Consider the following 20,786-nt stretch of genomic DNA (forward strand, 5'->3'; position numbering starts at 1 on the left):
CCGGTGCCGGTGCCTCGGCGCTGCCCTCAGCCGCAGCGGTCCCGGTGCGGTCCCGGTGCGGTGCCGGTGCGGTCCCGGTGCCGGTGTCTCGGCGCTGCCCTCGGCCGCAGCGGTGCCGGTGCGGTCCCGGTGCCGGTGTCCCGGCGCTGCCCGGGGCCGCGCTGCGCCTTTGCCGCCCGTGGCCGCCAGGGGGCAGCGCTGCGCTCGGGCGGGGGCGCTGCGGGGCGGCGCGGCCATGGCGGCCGCTCGGTGTCTCGGCGCGGCGGCGGCGCTGGGCAGCCGGTAGGTGACCTGCGGCGCTGCCTCGGCTCCTCCCGAGGCCGGGTGCCCTCTCGCCCCGTTCCCCGCAGGGCAGCGCGGGGCCGGGCGGTGGTACCGGGGCCCGCCGGGCTCTCCTGGCCGTGCCCCTCGCGTCCCCGCCGCAGGCCGCTGGCGGCGAGGTCGTTCCTGGCTCCCCGGTGCGGCGGGCGGCGAGAGGCTGCTGCTTGCCCCGGGCCCGTGCCAAGGGCCGGGCGGCGGTCGGGGCACCCCCTCGGGTGCCCTGGGGGTGAGGCCCGGCGGGGAGGGAGCTGGCAGCGCCCGGGGCCGCCGTGCCAGGGCCCCTGCACCCTCCGTGCGCTCGGCCGCCGGCGGCGGAGGCCTCCCCGGTCTGCCCGGAGGGGAGTCCTGTCCCCGGCGCTGTGCCCAGGGCGCGGCAGGCAGCGGAGAGCTCCTGCGCAGTCGCCGGAGCGGGGGGGCACGCAGCGGAGCCTGCGGGGCTGGGCAGCGCTGTGCCAGGGGAGGCTGTGCCCGGGGAGCCCTGCCCGGGGAGGCTGTGCCAGGGGAGCCCTGCCCGGGGAGCCCTGCCCGGAGAGCCCTGCCCGGGGAGGCTGTGCCCAGGGAGGCTGTGCCAGGGGAGGCAGTGCCCGGGGAGCCGTGCCCGGGGAGGCTGTGCCCAGGGAGGCTGTGCCCGGGGAGGCTGTGCCCGGGAAGGCTATGCCCGGGGAGGCAGTGCTAGGGGAAGCTGTGCCCGGGGAGGCTGTGCCCGGGAAGGCTGTGCCCGGGGAGGCAGTGCTAGGGGAGGCTGTGCCCGGGGAGCCCTGCCAGGGGAGGCTGTGCCAGGGGAGCCCTGCCAGGGGAGCCCTGCCCGGGGAGCCCTGCCCGGGGAGGCTGTGCCCGGGGAGGCTGTGCCAGGGGAGCCCTGCCCGGGAAGGCTATGCCCGGGGAGGCAGTGCTAGGGGAGGCTGTGCCCGGGGAGCCCTGCCCGGGGAGGCTGTGCCAGGGGAGGCTGTGCCAGGGGAGGCTGTGCCAGGGGAGGCTGTGCCCGGGGAGCCCTGCCCGGGGAGGCTGTGCCAGGGGAGCCCTGCCCGGGGAGCCCTGCCCGCGCCCCGCCGTGGGCCCGGTGCCGGCGAACGAGGCCGCAGCAATCGGTCCTGGCCGGGGGCAGGTCGAGGCCGGGTGCGAGGTGGCCCCGAGCGGCTCCCGGCCCGGCGGGGAGGCCCTGCCCGTGCCCGGAGGTTGCCCGGGTCAGCTCCCAGCCGGTCCCGCCGGGGCCGCTCCCGGTGCCGTGAGCCGGAGCTGTGCTGAGCCTCGCAGCGGGAGCTCGGCGGCTGCGCTGGGACCCCCCAGGGCTGCAGGCGCTGCCCTTGGCCCCGCAGAGCTCCCCTGGCAGGGGCCGGAGATGCCACCCGGGCAGGAAGCCTCTGGCGGTGCTCAGCTGCGACCCAGCCTGGGTGCGGGCACAGGCTGGGGTTGGCTCTGCTGCCTGAAGCTGGCAGCTGTGCGCTGTGGGCAGCAGGGCAGGAGAGGGACTGTGCCCCTGGGCACTGCTCTGCCCAGACCTCACCTCCTACCCTGCCCCCGGCTCTGCTGTCCCCAGCAGCAGGAGGGCACAGAGGTGCTGGGGCTGGCACCCAGAGCTGTTGGGGCTGGCACCCAGAGCTGTTGGGACTGGCACCCAGAGCTGCTGGGGCTGGCACCCAGAGCTGTTGGGACTGGCACCCAGAGCTGTTGGGGCTGGCACCCAGAGCTGTTGGGGCTGGCACCCAGAGCTGTTGGGACTGGCACCCAGAGCTGCTGGGGCTGGCACCCAGAGCTGCTGGGGCTGGCACCCAAAGCTGCTGGGACTGGCACCCAGAGGTGCTGAGAGTGGCTCACAGAACTGCTGGGGCTGGCACCCAGAGCTGCTGGGGCTGGCACCCAGAGCTGCTGGGGCTGGCACCCAGAGCTGCTGAGAGTGGCACCCAGAGCTGCTGGGGCTGGCACCCAGAGCTGCTGGGACTGGCACCCAGAGCTGCTGGGGCTGGCACCCAGAGGTGCTGAGAGTGGCACCCAGAGCTGCTGGGGCTGGCACCCAGAGCTGCTGAGAGTGGCACCCAGAGCTGCTGGGGCTGGCACCCAGAGCTGCTGAGAGTGGCACCCAGAGCTGCTGGGGCTGGCACCCAGAGCTGCTGAGAGTGGCACCCAGAGCTGCTGGGGCTGGCACCCAGAGCTGCTGAGAGTGGCACCCAGGGATGCTGGGGCTGGCACCCAGAGCTGCTGCCCACAGAGGTGTTCAGGATCCTGCTCCTGATGAATGTTTTTAGGTTGCTGAAACTTCCCTGCTGAGACACAGGGCACAGTGCCAGGCACAGACCCAGGCTGGGTGCAGAGTGCCTTTGAGAGCAGCCTTGGGGGGGTTGGGTGCTGAGCAGTTCCCCAGCAGCCAGCAGTGGCCTCCTGCAGCCTCCTGAGCTGCTGCCAGAGCAGTGAGGGCAGCAGGGCAGGAGAGGGAACTGTGCCCCTGGGCACTGCTCTGCCCAGACCTCAGCTCCTGCCCTGCCCCCAGCTCTGCTGTCCCCAGCAGCAGGAGGGCACAGAGCTGCTGGGGGAGGCCAGAGGAGGCCACAAAGGTGCTGCCAGGGCTGCAGCAGCTCTGCTGGGAGCACAGGCTGAGGGAGCTGGGGGGGTGCAGGCTGCAGGGGAGAAGGCTCCAGGGGCAGCTCAGAGCTGCTGCCAGAACCTGGAGGGAGCCTGCAGGAAGGCTGCAGAGAGACTTCTGCTGAGGGAGCCTGAGCCAGGCCAAGGGCAATGGTTTGGAGCTGAGGCAGAGCAGGCTGAGAGTGGAGCTGAGGCAGAAGCTGCTGAGTGTGAGGGTGGTGAGAGCCTGGCACAGGCTGCCCAGGGAGGCTGTGGCTGCCTCCTGCCTGGGGGTGTTGAGGGCCAGGCTGGGTGAGGCTTAGAGCAGCTGAGTGTAGCTGAGAGGTGTCCCTGGGCATGGCAGGGGCTGGAGGAGATGAGCTCTGAGCTCCCTTCCAGCCTGAGCCACCCTGGGCTTGGTTGTGCTGTGGAAGGTCAGGTCCTGCAGCTCCATCCCTGCCTCTGTTCTTTCTCTTCAGGTTTACTGTGCTGTTTTTTTCCCCTCTTTTGTCTCTCTCTTTTTAACTTCACCTGAGCAGCTGAGGCCAGCCCTGAGTGCATGGAGCCAGAGTGCAGCAGGGCCTCTCTCTGGCTGCTCTGGCTTGGTTCTGGGGCACTGCTTACTGAATGTGCTCCCTGCAGAGCTGGGCAGAGCTGAGGTGGTGCTGGGCAGGTGCAGCCAAGAGAGCTCTGATCTTTCATCCAGGAGCTGCCCTGGTGTCAGCAGTGGGTTGGCAGGTGACACCGAGGTGGGTGGCAGTGTTGGTCATCCTGAGGGCAGGGAGGCTCTGCAGAGGGGCTTGGATGGATTGGATCCAAGCTTAATGGGATGAGCTTCGACAGGGCCAGGGGCCAGGTGCTGCACTTGGGGCACAGCAACCCCAGGTAAGGCTGCAGGCTTGGGGCAGTGTGAGTGGGAGGCTGCTGGCAGAAAGGATCACAGGGTCAGAGGATGTCAGAGGTTGAAAGGGACCCAAAGACCTCATCACAGATCACAGGGTCAGAGGATGTCAGGGGTTGGAAGAGACCCAAAGAGATCCAGTCTAAGCCCCTGCCAGAGCAGGGTCATAGCATCCAGCTCAGGGCACACAGAACACATCCAGACAGGCCTGCAAAGGCTCCACACAAGGAGACTCCACAACCTCTCTGGGCAGCCTGTGCCAGGCTCTGGGACCCTTCCAGGCAAGAAGTTGCCCTTGTGCTGAGCTGGAACCTCCTGTGCTGCAGCTTCCATCCACTGCTGCTGCTCCTGTGCCAGGGAGCAGTGAGCAGAGCCTGTCCCCCCCTCCTGACTCCCAGCCCTCAGAGAGTTACAGACATTGATTCAATCCCCTCTCAGTCTTCTGCAGACTCTCAGCCCCAGGGCCCTCAGCCTCTCCTCACCAGGCACTGCTCCAGTCCCCTCATCATCCTCAGAGCCCTCCCTTGGACTCCCTCCAGCAGTTCCTGTCCCTCTTCACCTGGGGAGCCCCAAACTGAAGGCAGTGCTCAAGATGAGCTCTCAGCAGGGCAGAGCAGAGGGGCAGGAGAACCTCCCTGGCTCTGCTGGACACACTCTGCTCAATGCCCCCCAGGACCCCATTGGCCTCTTGGCCCCCAGGGCACATTGCTGCCCATGGATGCTCTCCCCCAGCACTCCCAGCTCCCTCTCCTTGGGGCTGCTCTCCAGCAGTCACCTCCCAAAGGGGCCTGGGGGGGTGCAATGGGCAGGCAGCTGAAGGTGAGGCAGCAGCTGAAGGTGAGGCAGCAGTGTGCCCAGCTGGCACTGAAAGCCATTGGCATCCTGACTGGGGTTAGAAGTCACAGTATCATCAGGGTTGGAAGAGACCTCACAGATCATCAAGTCCAACCCTTAATGCTGTGCCCAGCAGCAGGGCAGAGACTGTCCCCTGGCACTCAGCTCTGCTGAGGCCACACCTCGAGTGCTGGGATCAGTGTTGGGCACCTCAGGACAGGAGGGATGTGGAGGGGCTGGAGCCAGGGCAGAGGAGGGCAAGGAAGGACCTGGGGAATAAACCTGCTGAGGAGAGGCTGAAGGAGCTGAGGATGGTCAGGGTGAGGCAGAGGAGGCTGAGGGCAGAGCTCAGAGCTGGCTGAGAGGAGGCTGTGCAGAGGCTGCTGCTGGGCTCTGCTCACAGGCAGTGAGGGAGAGGACAGGAGGGGATGGGCTCAGGCTGGCACTGGGCAGGGTTTGCCCAGCAGCAGTGGTCAGGCACTGGAATGAGCTGCCCAGGGAGGTGCTGCAGTCCCCAGCCCTGGAGAGGGTTAAAGGTGGTTTGGATGTGGTGCTTGGGGCTGTGGTTCAGGCTGAGCCTGGTGGAGAGAGGATCTGGGCTGGCCTTGGGCATCCTGAGGGGCATTGCCAGCCTGAAGGGTCCTGTGGCTCTGCTGTTGGTGTGTAGGAGTAGCCTTTGGGCTGCCTTTGGTTCTCTGAGGGTCACAAAGGAGAGCTTTAGGTCTGGCCAGCTGCAGCCACAGAGGGTGGGAGTGAATTCTGGGCAGTGACTGAGCCTCTGCTGCTGGGGGTTGGGTTGACCTCAGCTGTGTCCCCTTTGGGGCAGTCAGGATTGAGAGCTGAGGGCCAGGTGCTGGCTGCTGTCCCAGGGGCAGAAGGCTTCCTTTGGGTGGCTTGGCCTTGTCTGCTGTGGCTAAGGCAGCTGAGGGGATCTGGGTGAGCCTTGCAGGAGGCTAAAGCTGGAGGACTCAGTTCAGTTAGTGGTGAGAGGAGAGGGAGGGGGCAGAGGAGGAGGGGAGAGGGCCATGCTGTGCCCTGGCCTGTGTGCTTGCTGCCCTGCAGGTGCCTGGCAGGGCTGTGTGGGGCACTCTCTGTGGGACACTGCTGCTGAAATGATTCCTCTGCAGGTTCTGTGGTGCAGCACTGAGAGATCACAGCCTGAGACCTCGGCAGCCCTTCCACCCCCTCCAGCAGAAGAGAGCCTTTCCCCCACCTGCAGGCTGGCAGAACGCAGGTAACAGCTGCTTGAAAAGCTCCCCTGAGAGCTTTGGGAGCTTTTGTGTCTCCTGCTCGCTGCACTCTGTGCCTGCTGACACCTCCTAGGGGGCTGTGGATGAGCTGCTGGGGGGGGGATGTGGGCAGGAGACGTGGACAGCTCACAGCTGCTCCATCACCCAGGGGCTGGCTGTGCCCTTCAGCTGCCAAGGCTCACAGGGGGCCTCGTTAGTGCCAAATGTCAGCTGGGCTTTGCTAGGCTGCTGCCCTGAGACCCTCTCCTGCTGTCAGTGTGGCCACTGTGAAGGGCTTTAGCTTGCCCTGTGCTGCTCCAGCTGCTGAGCTCTCTGGGGTGCAGGCTCTGGGCATCCAGAGGGCCTGGCAAGGAGGGGAGCAAAGCTACAGCAGGGCTGGGCAGGGACAGAGCATAGAAGCAGTCGGGGCTGGAAGGGACCCCAAAGCTCAGCCAGTTCCAACCCCCCCCTGCCATGGGCAGGGACACCTCACACCAGAGCAGGCTGTGCACAGCCTCAGCCAGCCTGGCCTGAAACACCTCCAGGGATGAGGCTTCCACCACCTCCCTGGGCAGCCCCTGCCAGGCTCTCAGCACCCTCCTGCTGAACAACTTCTTCCTAACATCCAGTCTGAATCTCCTAATTTCCAGCTCTGTTCCATCCCCCCCAGTCCTATCCCTCCCTGACAGCCCAAAAAGTCCCTCCCCAGCTTTCCTGTAGCCCCCTTCAGATCCTGCAAGGCCACAAGAAGGTCACCTCAAAGCTTCCTCCTCTCCAGCCCCAACTGCCTCATCCTCACCTCATAGGAGAGCCCAGAAGGGCTCAGAGTGACAGGACAAGGGCAGGGGTTTGAAACTGGAGCAGAGGAGGTTTGGGTTGGACACCAGGAGGAAGTTGTGCACCAGGAGGGTGCTGAGAGCCTGGCACAGGCTGCCCAGGGCTGTGCTTGAGGCCCCATCCCTGCAGCCCTTCAAGCTGAGCCTTGCTGTGCCCCTGTGCAGCCTGCTCTGGCTGGAGGAGTCCCTGCAAAGAACAGGTTGAGGGTGGTGAGACCCTGGCACAGGTTGCCCAGGGAGGTCGTGGAGCACAGAAGCACAGAATGGGATCAAAGATCAAAGATCAAAGATCACTTTGGGTGCTTCTGTGCTCCACGACCTCCCTGGAGGTGTTCAGGTTGGATGAGGCCTGAGGTATCCCTGCCCATGGGACATCCAGTGCCAACCCCCTGCCATGGACAGGGACACTTTCCAGGCTGCTCAAGGCCTTATCCAGCCTGATCCTGAACACCTGCAGGGAGGGCGTGGAGTACAGAAGCACCCAATGTGCTCCACCCTGTGCCAGGGTCTCACCACCCTCAATCTCCCTGGGCAACCTGTGCCAGGGTCTCCCCACCCTCAGCCTGTGCCAGTCTCTCCCTACCCTTAACCTGTGCAGTCTCTCCCCACCCTCAACCTCCCTGGGCAACCTGTGCCAGTCTCTCCCCACCCTCAACCTGTGCCAGTCTCTCCCCACCCTCAACCTGTGCCAGTCTCTCCCTACCCTTAACCTGTGCCAGTCTCTCCCTACCCTTAACCTGTGCAGTCTCTACCCACCCTCAGCCTGTGCCAGTTTCTCCCTACCCTCAACCTGTGCCAGGGTCTCCCCACCCTCAACCTGTGCCAGGGTCTCCCCACCCTCAGCCTGTGCAGTCTCTCCCCACCCTCAGCCTGTGCCAGTGTCTCACCACCCTCAACCTGTGCCAGTCTCTTTCTACCCTTAACCTGTGCCAGTCTCTCCTCACCCTCAGCCTCCCTGGGCAACCTGTGCCAGAGTCTCCCCACCCTCAACCTGTGTCAGCCTCTCACCACCCTCAGCCTGTGCCAGGGTTTCACCACCCTCAACCTGTGCCAGTCTCTCCCTACCCTTAACCTGTGCAGTCTCTCACCACCCTCAGCCTGTGCCAGTCTCTCCCCACCCTTAGCCTGTGCCAGTGTCTCCCCACCCTCAACCTGTGCCAGTCTCTCCCCACCCTTAGCCTGTGCCAGGGTCTCCCCACCCTCAGCCTGTGTCAGTGTCTCCCCACCCTCAACCTGTGCCAGAGTCTCACCACCCTCAACCTCCCTGGGCAACCTGTGCCAGTCTCTCCCCACCCTCAGCCTGTGCCAGTCTCTCCCCACCCTCCCTCTCAACAATCTCCTCCTCCTCTCCACTCTCCCTCTCCCCTCTCCCAGCCATCCTCTCCCAGCCTGGCACTACACCAAGCAGCAGAAGCTCAGCAGAGCAGGGGAGGTTGTGCCTGGGCCTGCAGGAGGAGCTGAAGGTGCTGCCTGGCTCAGGGTGCTGGATGCTGCTGCAGGAGGGTGTTGAAGCAGGAGTCAGCAGCAGCAGGAGTGGTTTAGGCTGGAATGGAGCTCCAAGCTCATCCAGTGCCCTAGGCAGGGGCAGCTCCCACTGGAACAGGTCACTCCAGGCTGCAGGTCTCATTTTGTTCCCTGGCTGCTGACATCTTTGTGCTTCCCAATCTTCCTGACAGCCTGGGGGCTTGGTGGGTCCCATCACCTTGTGGGCTGAGCTGTCACCACCCTGGGCTTGGCCTGTGGCCTCCTTCCCCTTCCCTGGCCCCATCTGAGCTCCCTGGGTCTGTTCAGGTCGTTGCTCTTCCTTTTGTTTTCCAGCCAGGAGCCTCTTTATTCAAACTCAGGACACACCAAACCCAAACAGTCTGAAGTTCATCCCGGGGAAGGAGGTGCTGGAGTCGAGGACAATGGAGTTTTCCAGCCCAGCTGCAGCCTTTTGCTCACCTTTAGCAAGGTACCAAAGGCTTGGATGGCCTCTGGGGGGAGGGGGGCTCAGGGTGGGCTGTGTGGCTGCAGCTGGAGCTGTGAAGCACAGCTGCTGCTTGCTGCATTCCTCCTTGGCTGGGCTGAAGCTCTCAGAGGCATTTTGCTGGTGCACAGACTGCAGCTGGGGAGGTTGCTGCTGCTGCAGCTGTGGCTCTGTGTGCCTGGACCACCTCTGGTTAGCATCTTCACTGATGGCCTTCTGTGTGCCTGGACCACCTCTGGTTAGCATCTGCACTGATGGCCTTGATTCAGGCCCAGAGAGAGCCAGCAGAGAGCTTGCAGGTGGCACCAAGTTAGGTGGCAGTGTTGATGGGGATGAGGGAGAGAGGCTCTGCAGGGGCACTTGGACAGGCTTAGGTCAAAGGGCCAACATGAATGGGATGAGCTTCAACAAGGCCAAATGCCAGCTCCTGCACTTGGGGCACCACAGCCCCAGGCAGCACTACAGGCCTGGGGCAGTGTGGCTGGAGAGCTGCTGGCAGAAAGGGACCTGGGGGCTGGAATAGACAGGAGCTGAGTGTGCCAGGCAGTGTGCCCAGGGAGCTGAGTGTGCCAGGCAGTGTGCCCAGGGGGCTGAGCATGAGTCAGCAGTGTGCCCAGGGTGATGAGTGTGAGCCAGCAGTGTGCCCAGGGGGCTGAGTGTGAGCCAGCAGTGTGCCCAGGGGGCTGAGTGTGAGCCAGCAGTGTGCCCAGGGGGCTGAGTGTGAGACAGCAGTGTGCCCAGGGTGCTGAGTGTGCCAGGCAGTGTGCCCAGGGAGCTGAGTGTGAGCCAGCAGTGCCCAGGGTGCTGAGTGTGAGCCAGCAGTGTGCCCAGGGGGCTGAGTGTGAGCCAGCAGTGTGCCCAGGGGGCTGAGTGTGAGCCAGCAGTGTGCCCAGGGGGCAGAGTGTGAGCCAGCAGTGTGCCCAGGGGGCTGAGTGTGAGCCAGCAGTGTGCCCAGGGGGCAGAGTGTGAGCCAGCAGTGTGCCCAGGGAGCTGAGTGTGAGCCAGCAGTGTGCCCAGGGGGCAAAGTGTGAGCCAGCAGTGTGCCCAGACAGCTGAGTGTGCCAGGCAGTGTGCCCAAGGGGCAGAGTGTGAGCCAGCAGTGTGCCCAGGGAGCAGAGTGTGAGCCAGGCAGTGTGCCCAGGGGGCAGAGTGTGAGCCAGCAGTGTGCCCAGGGGGCAGAGTGTGAGCCAGCAGTGTGCCCAGGGAGCTGAGTGTGAGCCAGCAGTGTGCCCAGGGGGCAGAGTGTGAGCCAGGCAGTGTGCCCAGGGGGCAGAGTGTGAGCCAGCAGTGTGCCCAGACAGCTGAGTGTAAGCCAGCAGTGTGCCCAGGGGGCAGAGTGTGAGCCAGCAGTGTGCCCAGGGGGCTGAGTGTGTGCCAGGCAGTGTGCCCAGGGGGCTGAGTGTGAGCCAGCAGTGTGCCCAGGGGGCTGAGTGTGTGCCAGGCAGTGTGCCCAGGGAGCTGAGTGTGAGCCCAGCAGTGTGCCCAGGGAGCTGAGTGTGCCAGGCAGTGTGCCCAGGGGGCTGAGTGTGAGCCAGCAGTGTGCCCAGGGAGCTGAGTGTGAGCCAGCAGTGTGCCCAGGGGGCTGAGTGTGTGCCAGGCAGTGTGCCCAGGGAGCTGAGTGTGAGCCAGCAGTGTGCCCAGGGGGCAGAGTGTGTGCCAGGCAGTGTGCCCAGGGGGCAGAGTGTGAGCCAGCAGTGTGCCCAGGGGGCAGAGTGTGAGCCAGCAGTGTGCCCAGGGGGCTGAGTGTGAGCCAGCAGTGTGCCCAGGGGGCTGAGTGTGAGCCAGCAGTGTGCCCAGGGGGCTGAGTGTGCCAGGCAGTGTGCCCAGGGTGATGAGTATGCCAGGCAGTGTGCCCAGGGTGCTGAGTGTGAGCCAGCAGTGTGGTTGCTCCACAGCCTCCCTGGAGAGGTGTTGAGGACCAGGCTGGATGAGGCCTTGAGTGACCCCTTCCAGTGGGAGCTGTCCCTGCCCATGGAGCTGGCTGAGCTCTGGGGTCCCTCCCAGCCTCCCCATTGTGTGGTTCACTGTGCACTCATCTGCCCGAGGGCAGAGGCAGGTTGGCTCAGCTGCTGGGGCAGGGCTGGCTCCACTTGCAGGGTTGGCTGTGTCTGGGTCCAGTTGCACTGCAGTTGGAGCTGGGCGTGTGGAGATGCTTCCAGGTGGGCACTGTGAGGCCTCCTCTAGCCCTTTGGTGATACCATCCTGGGCTGCAGGCAGAGCAGGGAGAGCAGCAGCACAGGGAGGGGATTCTGCCCCTCTGCTCTGCTCTGCTCAGCCCCCACCTGCAGCACTGCCCCCAGCACAAGGAGGACCTGGAGCTGCTGGAGAGGCTCCAGAGGAGGGCACAGAGAGGAGCAGAGGCTGCAGAACCTCCCCTGTGGGGCACAGGATGGCAGAGTTGAGGCTGCTCAGGCTGAGGAAGGCTGCAGGGAGAGCTGAGAGCAGCTTGCAGTGCCTGAAGGGGCTGCAGGAGAGCTGGGGAGGGACTTTGGGCAAGGGCTGGGAGTGGCAGGAGGAGGGAGAATGGATTTGAGCTGGGAGAGGGAGAGATTGGTGAGAGGGAGGGTGAGGAGAGCCTGAAATAGCCCCAACTGGATGCTTCCTTCCTGGGCTGAATCATTGAGTAGTTTGGGTTGGAAGGGGCCTCAGGTCCCTTCAGCAGCATCGAGTTCTGACTCCCTGCCATGGGCAGGGTCACCTCTCCCCTGCACAGGGTGCTCAGGGCCCCATCCAGCCTGGCCTACAACACTCCCAGGCTTGGAGCCTCCACAGCTTCTCTGGGCAGCCTGTTCTGGTGTCTCCCCACCCTCTTGTGGAAGGACTTCCTCCTGATGTCCAACCTCCATCCAGCTTCTTCCCATCTGAAGCCACCAGTCCTTGTCCTGGCACTCCCAGCCCTTGCCCAGAGTCCCTCCCCAGCTCTCCTGCAGCCCCTTCAGGGACTGCAAGGCTGCTCTGAGCTCTCCCTGCAGCCTTCTCCAGGCTCAACAGCCCCAACTCTGTCTTCATAGAACTGGGGAGAGAGAAACTTCCCTGCACCTAGTGGAGAACTCCTGTAGGCTGTGTTCATAGATTCATAGAACCAGTCAGGGCTGGAAGGGACCAGTCAGGGCTGGAAGGGACCAGAAGGCTCAGCCAGCTCCAACCCCCTGCCATGGGCAGGGACACCCTACCCTAGAGCAGGCTGTGCACAGCCTCAGCCAGCCTGGCCTCAAACACCTCCAGCCATGGGGCCTCAACCACCTCCCTGGGCAACCCCTTCCAGCTTCATGTTCAGCTTTCCTGCCTCACAGCAGCCTCTCCTGCCTCTTGCTAAGCTGTGGGTGAAATAACTCCCGAGCTTGTCTTAGCAGCTCCTCTCCTGTGCCTGTTTTCCCTCTGGGGCTGTGCTCTTTCAGAGGGAGAGCAAACAAATGCCCAGGAGGTCTCCTGCAGCCTTTGTGTTTGTGTTTCTGCCAGGCAGCTCTTCCGAATTGAAGGAGTCAAAAGTGTTTTCTTTGGACCAGACTTCATCACAATCACCAAGGTGAGCAGAACTCAGATCCAGAGGGGCTAAGAGGATGAGCTGAGGCTCAGCTCTCTGAGGGGTGGCACTGGAAAAGGTGCAGTCAGGCTGCAGGGGAAGATGCAGTCAGGCTGCAGGAGAAGATGCAGTCAGGCTGCAGGGGAAGATGCAGTCAGGCTGCTGGGAAGATGCAGTCAGGCTGCTGGGAAGATGCAGTCAGGCTGCAGGAGAAGATGCAGTCAGGCTGCAGGGGAAGATGCAGTCAGGCTGCAGGGGAAGATGCAGTCAGGCTGCAGGGGAAGATGCAGTCAGGCTGCAGGAGAAGATGCAGTCAGGCTGCAGGGGAAGATGCAGTCAGGCTGCTGAGAAGATGCAGTCAGGCTGCTGAGAAGATGCAGTCAGGCTGCAGGGGAAGATGCAGTCAGGCTGCAGGAGAAGATGCAGTCAGGCTGCAGGGGAAGATGCAGTCAGGCTGCAGGAGAAGATGCAGTCAGGCTGCTGGAGAAGATGCAGTCAGGCTGCAGGGGAAGATGCAGTCAGGCTGCTGAGAAGATGCAGTCAGGCTGCTGAGAAGATGCAGTCAGGCTGCAGGGGAAGATGCAGTCAGGCTGCAGGGGAAGATGCAGTCAGGCTGCAGGAGAAGATGCAGTCAGGCTGCAGGGGAAGATGCAGTCAGGCTGCTGAGAAGATGCAGTCAGGCTGCAGGGGAAGATGCAGTCAGGCTGCTGGGGAAGATGCAGTCAGGCTGCTGAGAAGATGCAGTCAGGCTGCTGAGAAGATGCAGTCAGGCTGCAGGAGAAGATGCAGTCAGGCTGCAGGGGAAGATGCAGTCAGGCTGCAGGAGAAGATGCAGTCAGGCTGCTGGAGAAGATGCAGTCAGGCTGCAGGGGAAGATGCAGTCAGGCTGCTGAGAAGATGCAGTCAGGCTGCTGAGAAGATGCAGTCAGGCTGCTGAGAAGATGCAGTCAGGCTGCAGGAGAAGATGCAGTCAGGCTGCTGAGAAGATGCAGTCAGGCTGCAGGGGAAGATGCAGTCAGGCTGCAGGGGAAGATGCAGTCAGGCTGCAGGGGAAGATGCAGTCAGGCTGCTGAGAAGATGCAGTCAGGCTGCAGGGGAAGATGCAGTCAGGCTGCAGGAGAAGATGCAGTCAGGCTGCTGAGAAGATGCAGTCAGGCTGCAGGGGAAGATGCAGTCAGGCTGCTGGGGAAGATGCAGTCAGGCTGCAGGAGAAGATGCAGTCAGGCTGCAGGGGAAGATGCAGTCAGGCTGCTGAGAAGATGCAGTCAGGCTGCAGGGGAAGATGCAGTCAGGCTGCAGGGGAAGATGCAGTCAGGCTGCAGGGGAAGATGCAGTCAGGCTACTGAGAAGATGCAGTCAGACTGCTGAGAAGATGCAGTCAGGCTGCAGGAGAAGATGCAGTCAGGCTGCAGGGGAAGATGCAGTCAGGCTGCTGGGGAAGATGCAGTCAGGCTGCAGGAGAAGATGCAGTCAGGCTGCAGGGGAAGATGCAGTCAGGCTGCAGGAGAAGATGCAGTCAGGCTGCAGGAGAAGATGCAGTCAGGCTGCAGGGGAAGATGCAGTCAGGCTGCTGAGAAGATGCAGTCAGGCTGCAGGGGAAGATGCAGTCAGGCTGCAGGGGAAGATGCAGTCAGGCTGCTGAGAAGATGCAGTCAGGCTGCAGGAGAAGATGCAGTCAGGCTGCAGGAGAAGATGCAGTCAGGCTGCTGAGAAGATGCAGTCAGGCTGCAGGAGAAGATGCAGTCAGGCTGCTGGGGAAGATGCAGTCAGGCTGCTGAGAAGATGCAGTCAGGCTGCAGGAGAAGATGCAGTCAGGCTGCAGGAGAAGATGCAGTCAGGCTGCTGAGAAGATGCAGTCAGGCTGCTGAGAAGATGCAGTCAGGCTGCAGGAGAAGATGCAGTCAGGCTGCTGAGAAGATGCAGTCAGGCTGCTGGAGAAGATGCAGTCAGGCTGCAGGAGAAGATGCAGTCAGGCTGCTGAGAAGATGCAGTCAGGCTGCAGGAGAAGATGCAGTCAGGCTGCAGGGGAAGATGCAGTCAGGCTGCTGAGAAGATGCAGTCAGGCTGCTGAGAAGATGCAGTCAGGCTGCAGGAGAAGATGCAGTCAGGCTGCTGAGAAGATGCAGTCAGGCTGCAGGAGAAGATGCAGTCAGGCTGCAGGGGAAGATGCAGTCAGGCTGCTGAGAAGATGCAGTCAGGCTGCAGGAGAAGATGCAGTCAGGCTGCTGAGAAGATGCAGTCAGGCTGCAGGAGAAGATGCAGTCAGGCTGCAGGGGAAGATGCAGTCAGGCTGCAGGAGAAGATGCAGTCAGGCTGCAGGGAAGATGCAGTCAGGCTGCAGGAGAAGATGCAGTCAGGCTGCTGGGGAAGATGCAGTCAGGCTGCTGAGAAGATGCAGTCAGGCTGCAGGAGAAGATGCAGTCAGGCTGCAGGGGAAGATGCAGTCAGGCTGCAGGGAAAGATGCAGTCAGGCTGCTGGGGAAGATGCAGTCAGGCTGCAGGGAAGATGCAGTCAGGCTGCAGGAGAAGATGCAGTCAGGCTGCAGGAGAAGATGCAGTCAGGCTGCAGGGGAAGATGCAGTCAGGCTGCAGGAGAAGATGCAGTCAGGCTGCAGGGAAGATGCAGTCAGGCTGCAGGAGAAGATGCAGTCAGGCTGCTGGGGAAGATGCAGTCAGGCTGCTGAGAAGATGCAGTCAGGCTGCAGGAGAAGATGCAGTCAGGCTGCAGGGGAAGATGCATTCAGGCTGCTGAGAAGATGCAGTCAGGCTGCTGAGAAGATGCAGTCAGGCTGCAGGGGAAGATGCAGTCAGGCTGCAGGGGAAGATGCAGTCAGGCTACAGGGGAAGATGCAGTCAGGCTGCAGGGGAAGATGCAGTCAGGCTACAGGGGAAGATGCAGTCAGGCTGCTGAGAAGATGCAGTCAGGCTGCTGGGGAAGATGCAGTCAGGCTGCTGGAGAAGATGCAGTCAGGCTGCAGGGGAAGATGCAGTCAGGCTGCTGGGGAAGATGCAGTTAGGCTGCTGAGAAGATGCAGTCAGGCTGCTGGGGAAGATGCAGTCAGGCTGCAGGAGAAGATGCAGTCAGGCTGCAGGGGAAGATGCAGTCAGGCTGCTGGGGAAGATGCAGTCAGGCTGCTGAGAAGATGCAGTCAGGCTGCAGGGGAAGATGCAGTCAGGCTGCAGGGGAAGATGCAGTCAGGCTGCTGGAGAAGATGCAGTCAGGCTGCAGGGGAAGATGCAGTCAGGCTGCTGAGAAGATGCAGTCAGGCTGCAGGGGAAGATGCAGTCAGGCTGCAGGGGAAGATGCAGTCAGGCTGCTGGAGAAATGCAGTCAGGCTGCTGAGAAGATGCAGTCAGGCTGCAGGGGAAGATGCAGTCAGGCTGCAGGAGAAGATGCAGTCAGGCTGCTGGGGAAGATGCAGTCAGGCTGCTGAGAAGATGCAGTCAGGCTGCAGGGGAAGATGCAGTCAGGCTGCAGGGGAAAATGCAGTCAGGCTGCTGAGAAGATGCAGTCAGGCTGCAGGGGAAGATGCAGTCAGGCTGCAGGGGAAGATGCAGTCAGGCTGCTGGAGAAATGCAGTCAGGCTGCAGGGGAAGATGCAGTCAGGCTGCAGGGGAAGATGCAGTCAGGCTGCAGGAGAAGATGCAGTCAGGCTGCTGAGAAGATGCAGTCAGGCTGCTGAGAAGATGCAGTCAGGCTGCAGGGGAAGATGCAGTCAGGCTGCTGGGGAAGATGCAGTCAGGCTGCTGAGAAGATGCAGTCAGGCTGCAGGGGAAGATGCAGTCAGGCTGCAGGGGAAGATGCAGTCAGGCTGCTGGAGAAGATGCAGTCAGGCTGCAGGGGAAGATGCAGTCAGGCTGCTGAGAAGATGCAGTCAGGCTGCAGGGGAAGATGCAGTCAGGCTGCAGGGGAAGATGCAGTCAGGCTGCTGGAGAAATGCAGTCAGGCTGCTGAGAAGATGCAGTCAGGCTGCAGGGGAAGATGCAGTCAGGCTGCAGGAGAAGATGCAGTCAGGCTGCTGGGGAAGATGCAGTCAGGCTGCTGAGAAGATGCAGTCAGGCTGCAGGGGAAGATGCAGTCAGGCTGCAGGGGAAGATGCAGTCAGGCTGCTGAGAAGATGCAGTCAGGCTGCAGGGGAAGATGCAGTCAGGCTGCAGGGGAAGATGCAGTCAGGCTGCTGGAGAAATGCAGTCAGGCTGCAGGGGAAGATGCAGTCAGGCTGCAGGGGAAGATGCAGTCAGGCTGCAGGAGAAGATGCAGTCAGGCTGCTGAGAAGATGCAGTCAGGCTGCTGGAGAAGATGCAGTCAGGCCACAGGGGAAGATGCAGTCAGGCTGCTGGGGAAGATGCAGTTAGGCTGCTGAGAAGATGCAGTCAGGCTGCAGGAGAAGATGCAGTCAGGCTGCAGGGGAAGATGCAGTCAGGCTGCTGAGAAGATGCAGTCAGGCTGCTGGAGAAGATGCAGTCAGGCTGCAGGAGAAGATGCAGTCAGGCTGCTGAGAAGATGCAGTCAGGCTGCAGGAGAAGATGCAGTCAGGCTGCAGGGGAAGATGCAGTCAGGCTGCTGAGAAGATGCAGTCAGGCTGCTGAGAAGATGCAGTCAGGCTGCTGGAGAAGATGCAGTCAGGCTGCAGGAGAAGATGCAGTCAGGCTGCAGGGGAAGATGCAGTCAGGCTGCAGGAGAAGATGCAGTCAGGCTGCAGGGGAAGATGCAGTCAGGCTGCTGAGAAGATGCAGTCAGGCTGCAGGAGAAGATGCAGTCAGGCTGCTGAGAAGATGCAGTCAGGCTGCAGGAGAAGATGCAGTCAGGCTGCAGGGGAAGATGCAGTCAGGCTGCAGGAGAAGATGCAGTCAGGCTGCTGGGGAAGATGCAGTCAGGCTGCTGAGAAGATGCAGTCAGGCTGCAGGAGAAGATGCAGTCAGGCTGCAGGGGAAGATGCAGTCAGGCTGCAGGGGAAGATGCAGTCAGGCTGCTGGGGAAGATGCAGTCAGGCTGCTGGGGAAGATGCAGTCAGGCTGCTGAGAAGATGCAGTCAGGCTGCAGGAGAAGATGCAGTCAGGCTGCTGAGAAGATGCAGTCAGGCTGCAGGAGAAGATGCAGTCAGGCTGCAGGGGAAGATGCATTCAGGCTGCTGAGAAGATGCAGTCAGGCTGCTGAGAAGATGCAGTCAGGCTGCAGGGGAAGATGCAGTCAGGCTGCAGGGGAAGATGCAGTCAGGCTACAGGGGAAGATGCAGTCAGGCTGCAGGGGAAGATGCAGTCAGACTGCTGAGAAGATGCAGTCAGGCTGCAGGGGAAGATGCAGTCAGGCTGCAGGGGAAGATGCAGTCAGACTGCTGAGAAGATGCAGTCAGGCTGCAGGAGAAGATGCAGTCAGGGTGCAGGAGAAGATGCAGTCAGGCTGCAGGGGAAGATGCAGTCAGGCTGCAGGAGAAGATGCAGTCAGGCTGCAGGAGAAGATGCAGTCAGACTGCTGAGAAGATGCAGTCAGGCTGCTGAGAAGATGCAGTCAGGCTGCAGGAGAAGATGCAGTCAGGCTGCTGAGAAGATGCAGTCAGGCTGCAGGGGAAGATGCAGTCAGGCTGCAGGGGAAGATGCAGTCAGGCTGCAGGAGAAGCACAGTGGAAGGGGCAGAGTGGCTCAGTGCCTTGAATGCAGGAGGCAAAGGGACTCCCAGTGTGAGGATCAGCACTGGAGCAGCCTGCCCAGGGCAGTTGCAGAGTCTTTGCTCCAACTCTGGGCTGGCTGAGGCCCTGTGCAGCCAGGCTGGAAGCTGACTCTGGGAAGTGGGATGAGATGGGCCTGGGGCTGAGCCCAGCTGGGAGGGCTGTGTGGCAGGCTGGGCTCTGTGTGCCCAGGGCGTGGAGCAGCTGGCAGCAGAGATAAGGGCTGGGGCAGAAGCCTGCAGCTGCCTCTGGCTGGGGGAAGAGCCCAGGGCAGTCCCCTCAGTGATTATCTTGGCTCAAAAGGAGAGGATCCTGAGTCTGCAGCCCCCAGCACAAGCAGGACATGGAAGTGTTGGAGCCAGCCCAGAGGAGGCCACCAAGATGCTGAGAGGGCTGCAGCAGCTCTGCTCTGAGCACAGGCTGAGAGAGTTGGGGCTGTGCAGGGTGGAGGGGAGAAGGCTTCCAGGAGAGCTTGGAGTGGCCTTGCAGGAGCTGAAGGGAGCTCCAGGAGGGGTTATTGGGAAGGGCTTGACACTGGCACAGGTTGAGGGTGGTGAGACCCTGGCACAGGTTTCCCAGGGAGGTTGTGGAGCACAGAAGCACCCAATGGGATCAAAGATCCCATTGGGTGCTTCTGTGCTCCACAACCTCCCTGAAGAGGTGTTCAGGACCAGGCTGGATGAGGCCTTGAGTGACCTGTTCTAGTGGGAACTGTCCCTGCCTGTGGACCTGGCTGAGCTTTGAGCTCCCTTCCAACCTAACCCATTCTGTGGGAGAGCTTAGTGGAGAGAGGTGTGAAAGGATTGATTTGTGAGGCTTTCACCTCTCCTCAGCTGATGGTTTGGTAGCCCTTGGCTGGCAGACAGGGAAACCTTTCTCTTGGCTGTTAGAAATGGACTTGGCCAAGGAGGACTGTTCAAAGCATGAAATCAGGCCCAGAATTGCAGCCTGAGTGTCAAATGTCAGAGCCCACGAGGGTGTTCTTAGCATGAGCAGGGCCTCAGTGATGCATTATTGGTCCCAGGATCACAGAATCAGGCAGGGTTGGAAGGGAGCACAAGGAGCAGCCAGCTCCAACCTCCTGCCATGGGCAGGGACACCCTACCCTAGAGCAGGCTGCACACAGCCTCAGCCAGCCTGGCCTCAAACACCTCCAGCCATGGGGCCTCAACCACCTCCCTGGGCAACCCCTGCCAGGCTCTCACCACTCTCCTGCTCAACAACTTCCTCCTCACCTCCAGCCTTACTCTCCCCACCTCCAGCTCTGTTCCATTCCCCTCACTCCTGCCACTCCCTCACAGCCTGAAAGTCCCTCCCCAGTTTTTTTGTAGCCCCCTTCAGGTCCTGGCAGGCCACAAGAAGGTCCCCTGGGAGCCTCCTCTGCTGCAGCCTGCACAGCCCCAACTCTTTCAGGCTGTGCTCACAGCAGAGCTGCTGCAGCCTCTGAGCATCCTCCTGGCCCTGCTCTGGACACTCTCCAGCATCTCCACAGCCCTCTTGTCCCAGGGGCTCCAGAGCTGGATGCAGGACTCCAGGTGGGGTCTCAGCAGAGCAGAGCAGAGGGGCAGAATCCCCTCCCTGGCCCTGCTGGCCACACTGCTGCTGCTGCAGCCCAGGCTCTGCTTGGCTCTCTGGACTGCAAGTGCTCACTGCTGGCTCCTGCTGAGCTTCTCCTCCAGCAGCATCCCCAAGTGCCTCTCCTCAGGGCTGCTCTGCAGCCTGGCACTGCCCAGCCTGGATTTGTGCTTGGCATTGCCTCGCCCCAGCTGCAGGACCTTGCCCTTGGTCTTGTTGCACCTCCTGAGCTTGGCTGTGCCCACCTCTGCAGCCTGCCCAGGTCCCTCTGGGTGGATCCTGCCCTCCAGCCTGGCTCAGCACCACACAGCTTGGTGTGAGCAGCAAACCTGCTGAGGCTGCACTCAGTGCCTCTGCCCATGGCACCCACAGAGATGCTGAACAAGGATGTCAGGGATCAAGGGTGTCAAAGGTGTGAGGGATGGGAAGGGACCTAAAGAGATCATTGAGTCTTTACTTACCTTTTTTTTTCCTCTCTGGCTCTCACAGGAGAGTGAAGACCTGGACTGGAACCTGCTGAAGCCAGACATTTATGCCACCATAATGGATTTCTTTGCCTCTGGCTTGCCTATAGTCACTGAAGAGGCACCCAGGACAGACACAGGTGAGTCAGAGCCCAGGAAGAAGCCAAGACCTACCTTTGAGTTTGTTTTCATAGACCCAAGCAGGTTGGCAGAGAGCTCCAAGCTCCTGCAGCCCAACCTAGCCCCCAGCCCTGCCCAACCAACCAGACCATGGCACTCAGTGCCCCAGCCAGGCTTGGCTGCAACACCTCCAGCCATGGGCACTGCACCACCTCCCTGGGCAGCCCATTCCAGTGCCAGTCACTCTCTCTGACAACAACTTCCTCCTCACATCCAGCCTAGACCTGCCCTGGCACAGCTTCAGCCTCTGTCCCCTTCTTCTGTCCCTGTCTGCCTGGTAGCAGAGCCCAACCCCACCTGGCTACAGCCTCCCTGCAGGCAGCTGCAGGCAGCAATCAGCTCTGCCCTGAGCCTCCTCTGCTGCAGGCTGCACCCCCCCAGCTCCCTCAGCCTCTCCTCCCAGGGCTGTGCTCCAGGCCAGATCAGAGTTGTTTGCAGGGATGGGGCAGGAAAAATTGCCCTGCACAACAGCAGAACCTCCCAGGATGTTGAGATCCAACTTGGGACCAGGCTGGGGCAGTGTTTGGGGCATTTGAGCCCTCCTGGGGCAGTTTTTGGGGTGTTTCTCAGGCTTTGAGCTGGGAGAGGGGAGAGTGAGAGTGGAGATGAGTAGGAGATTGTTGAGTGGGGAGAGCCTGGCACAGGTTGAGGGTGGTGAGAGCCTGGCACAGGTTTCTCAGGGAGGTTGTGGAGCACAGAAGCACCCAATGTGATCTTTGATCACATTGGGTG

The 20,786-nt window shown here is 61.9% G+C and overlaps 1 protein-coding gene across 5 annotated transcripts in view; it reads left to right on the plus strand.

Annotated features, from left to right (window-relative positions):
• The first annotated feature begins 208 nt into the window (after positions 1-208).
• The window catches only part of NFU1 (NFU1 iron-sulfur cluster scaffold), a 27,685-nt gene continuing 7,107 nt past the window's right edge, over positions 209-20,786 (plus strand). For 2 of the 5 annotated variants that reach the window (XM_064175605.1, XM_064175606.1), the window contains exons 1-5: positions 209-282; positions 5,740-5,846; positions 8,496-8,631; positions 12,106-12,172; positions 19,900-20,014. In XM_064175605.1, the coding sequence (XP_064031675.1) occupies positions 236-282; positions 5,740-5,846; positions 8,496-8,631; positions 12,106-12,172; positions 19,900-20,014 (472 nt within the window). In that variant the 5' untranslated portion in view covers positions 209-235. The remainder of the gene's footprint in view (positions 283-5,739; positions 5,847-8,495; positions 8,632-12,105; positions 12,173-19,899; positions 20,015-20,786) is intronic. The other 3 variants (XM_064175610.1, XM_064175608.1, XM_064175609.1) reach the window with 3 other exon arrangements.

This window comes from Pogoniulus pusillus, chromosome 42, assembly GCF_015220805.1.
Source record: "Pogoniulus pusillus isolate bPogPus1 chromosome 42, bPogPus1.pri, whole genome shotgun sequence".
Taxonomy (NCBI): Eukaryota; Metazoa; Chordata; class Aves; order Piciformes; family Lybiidae; genus Pogoniulus; species Pogoniulus pusillus.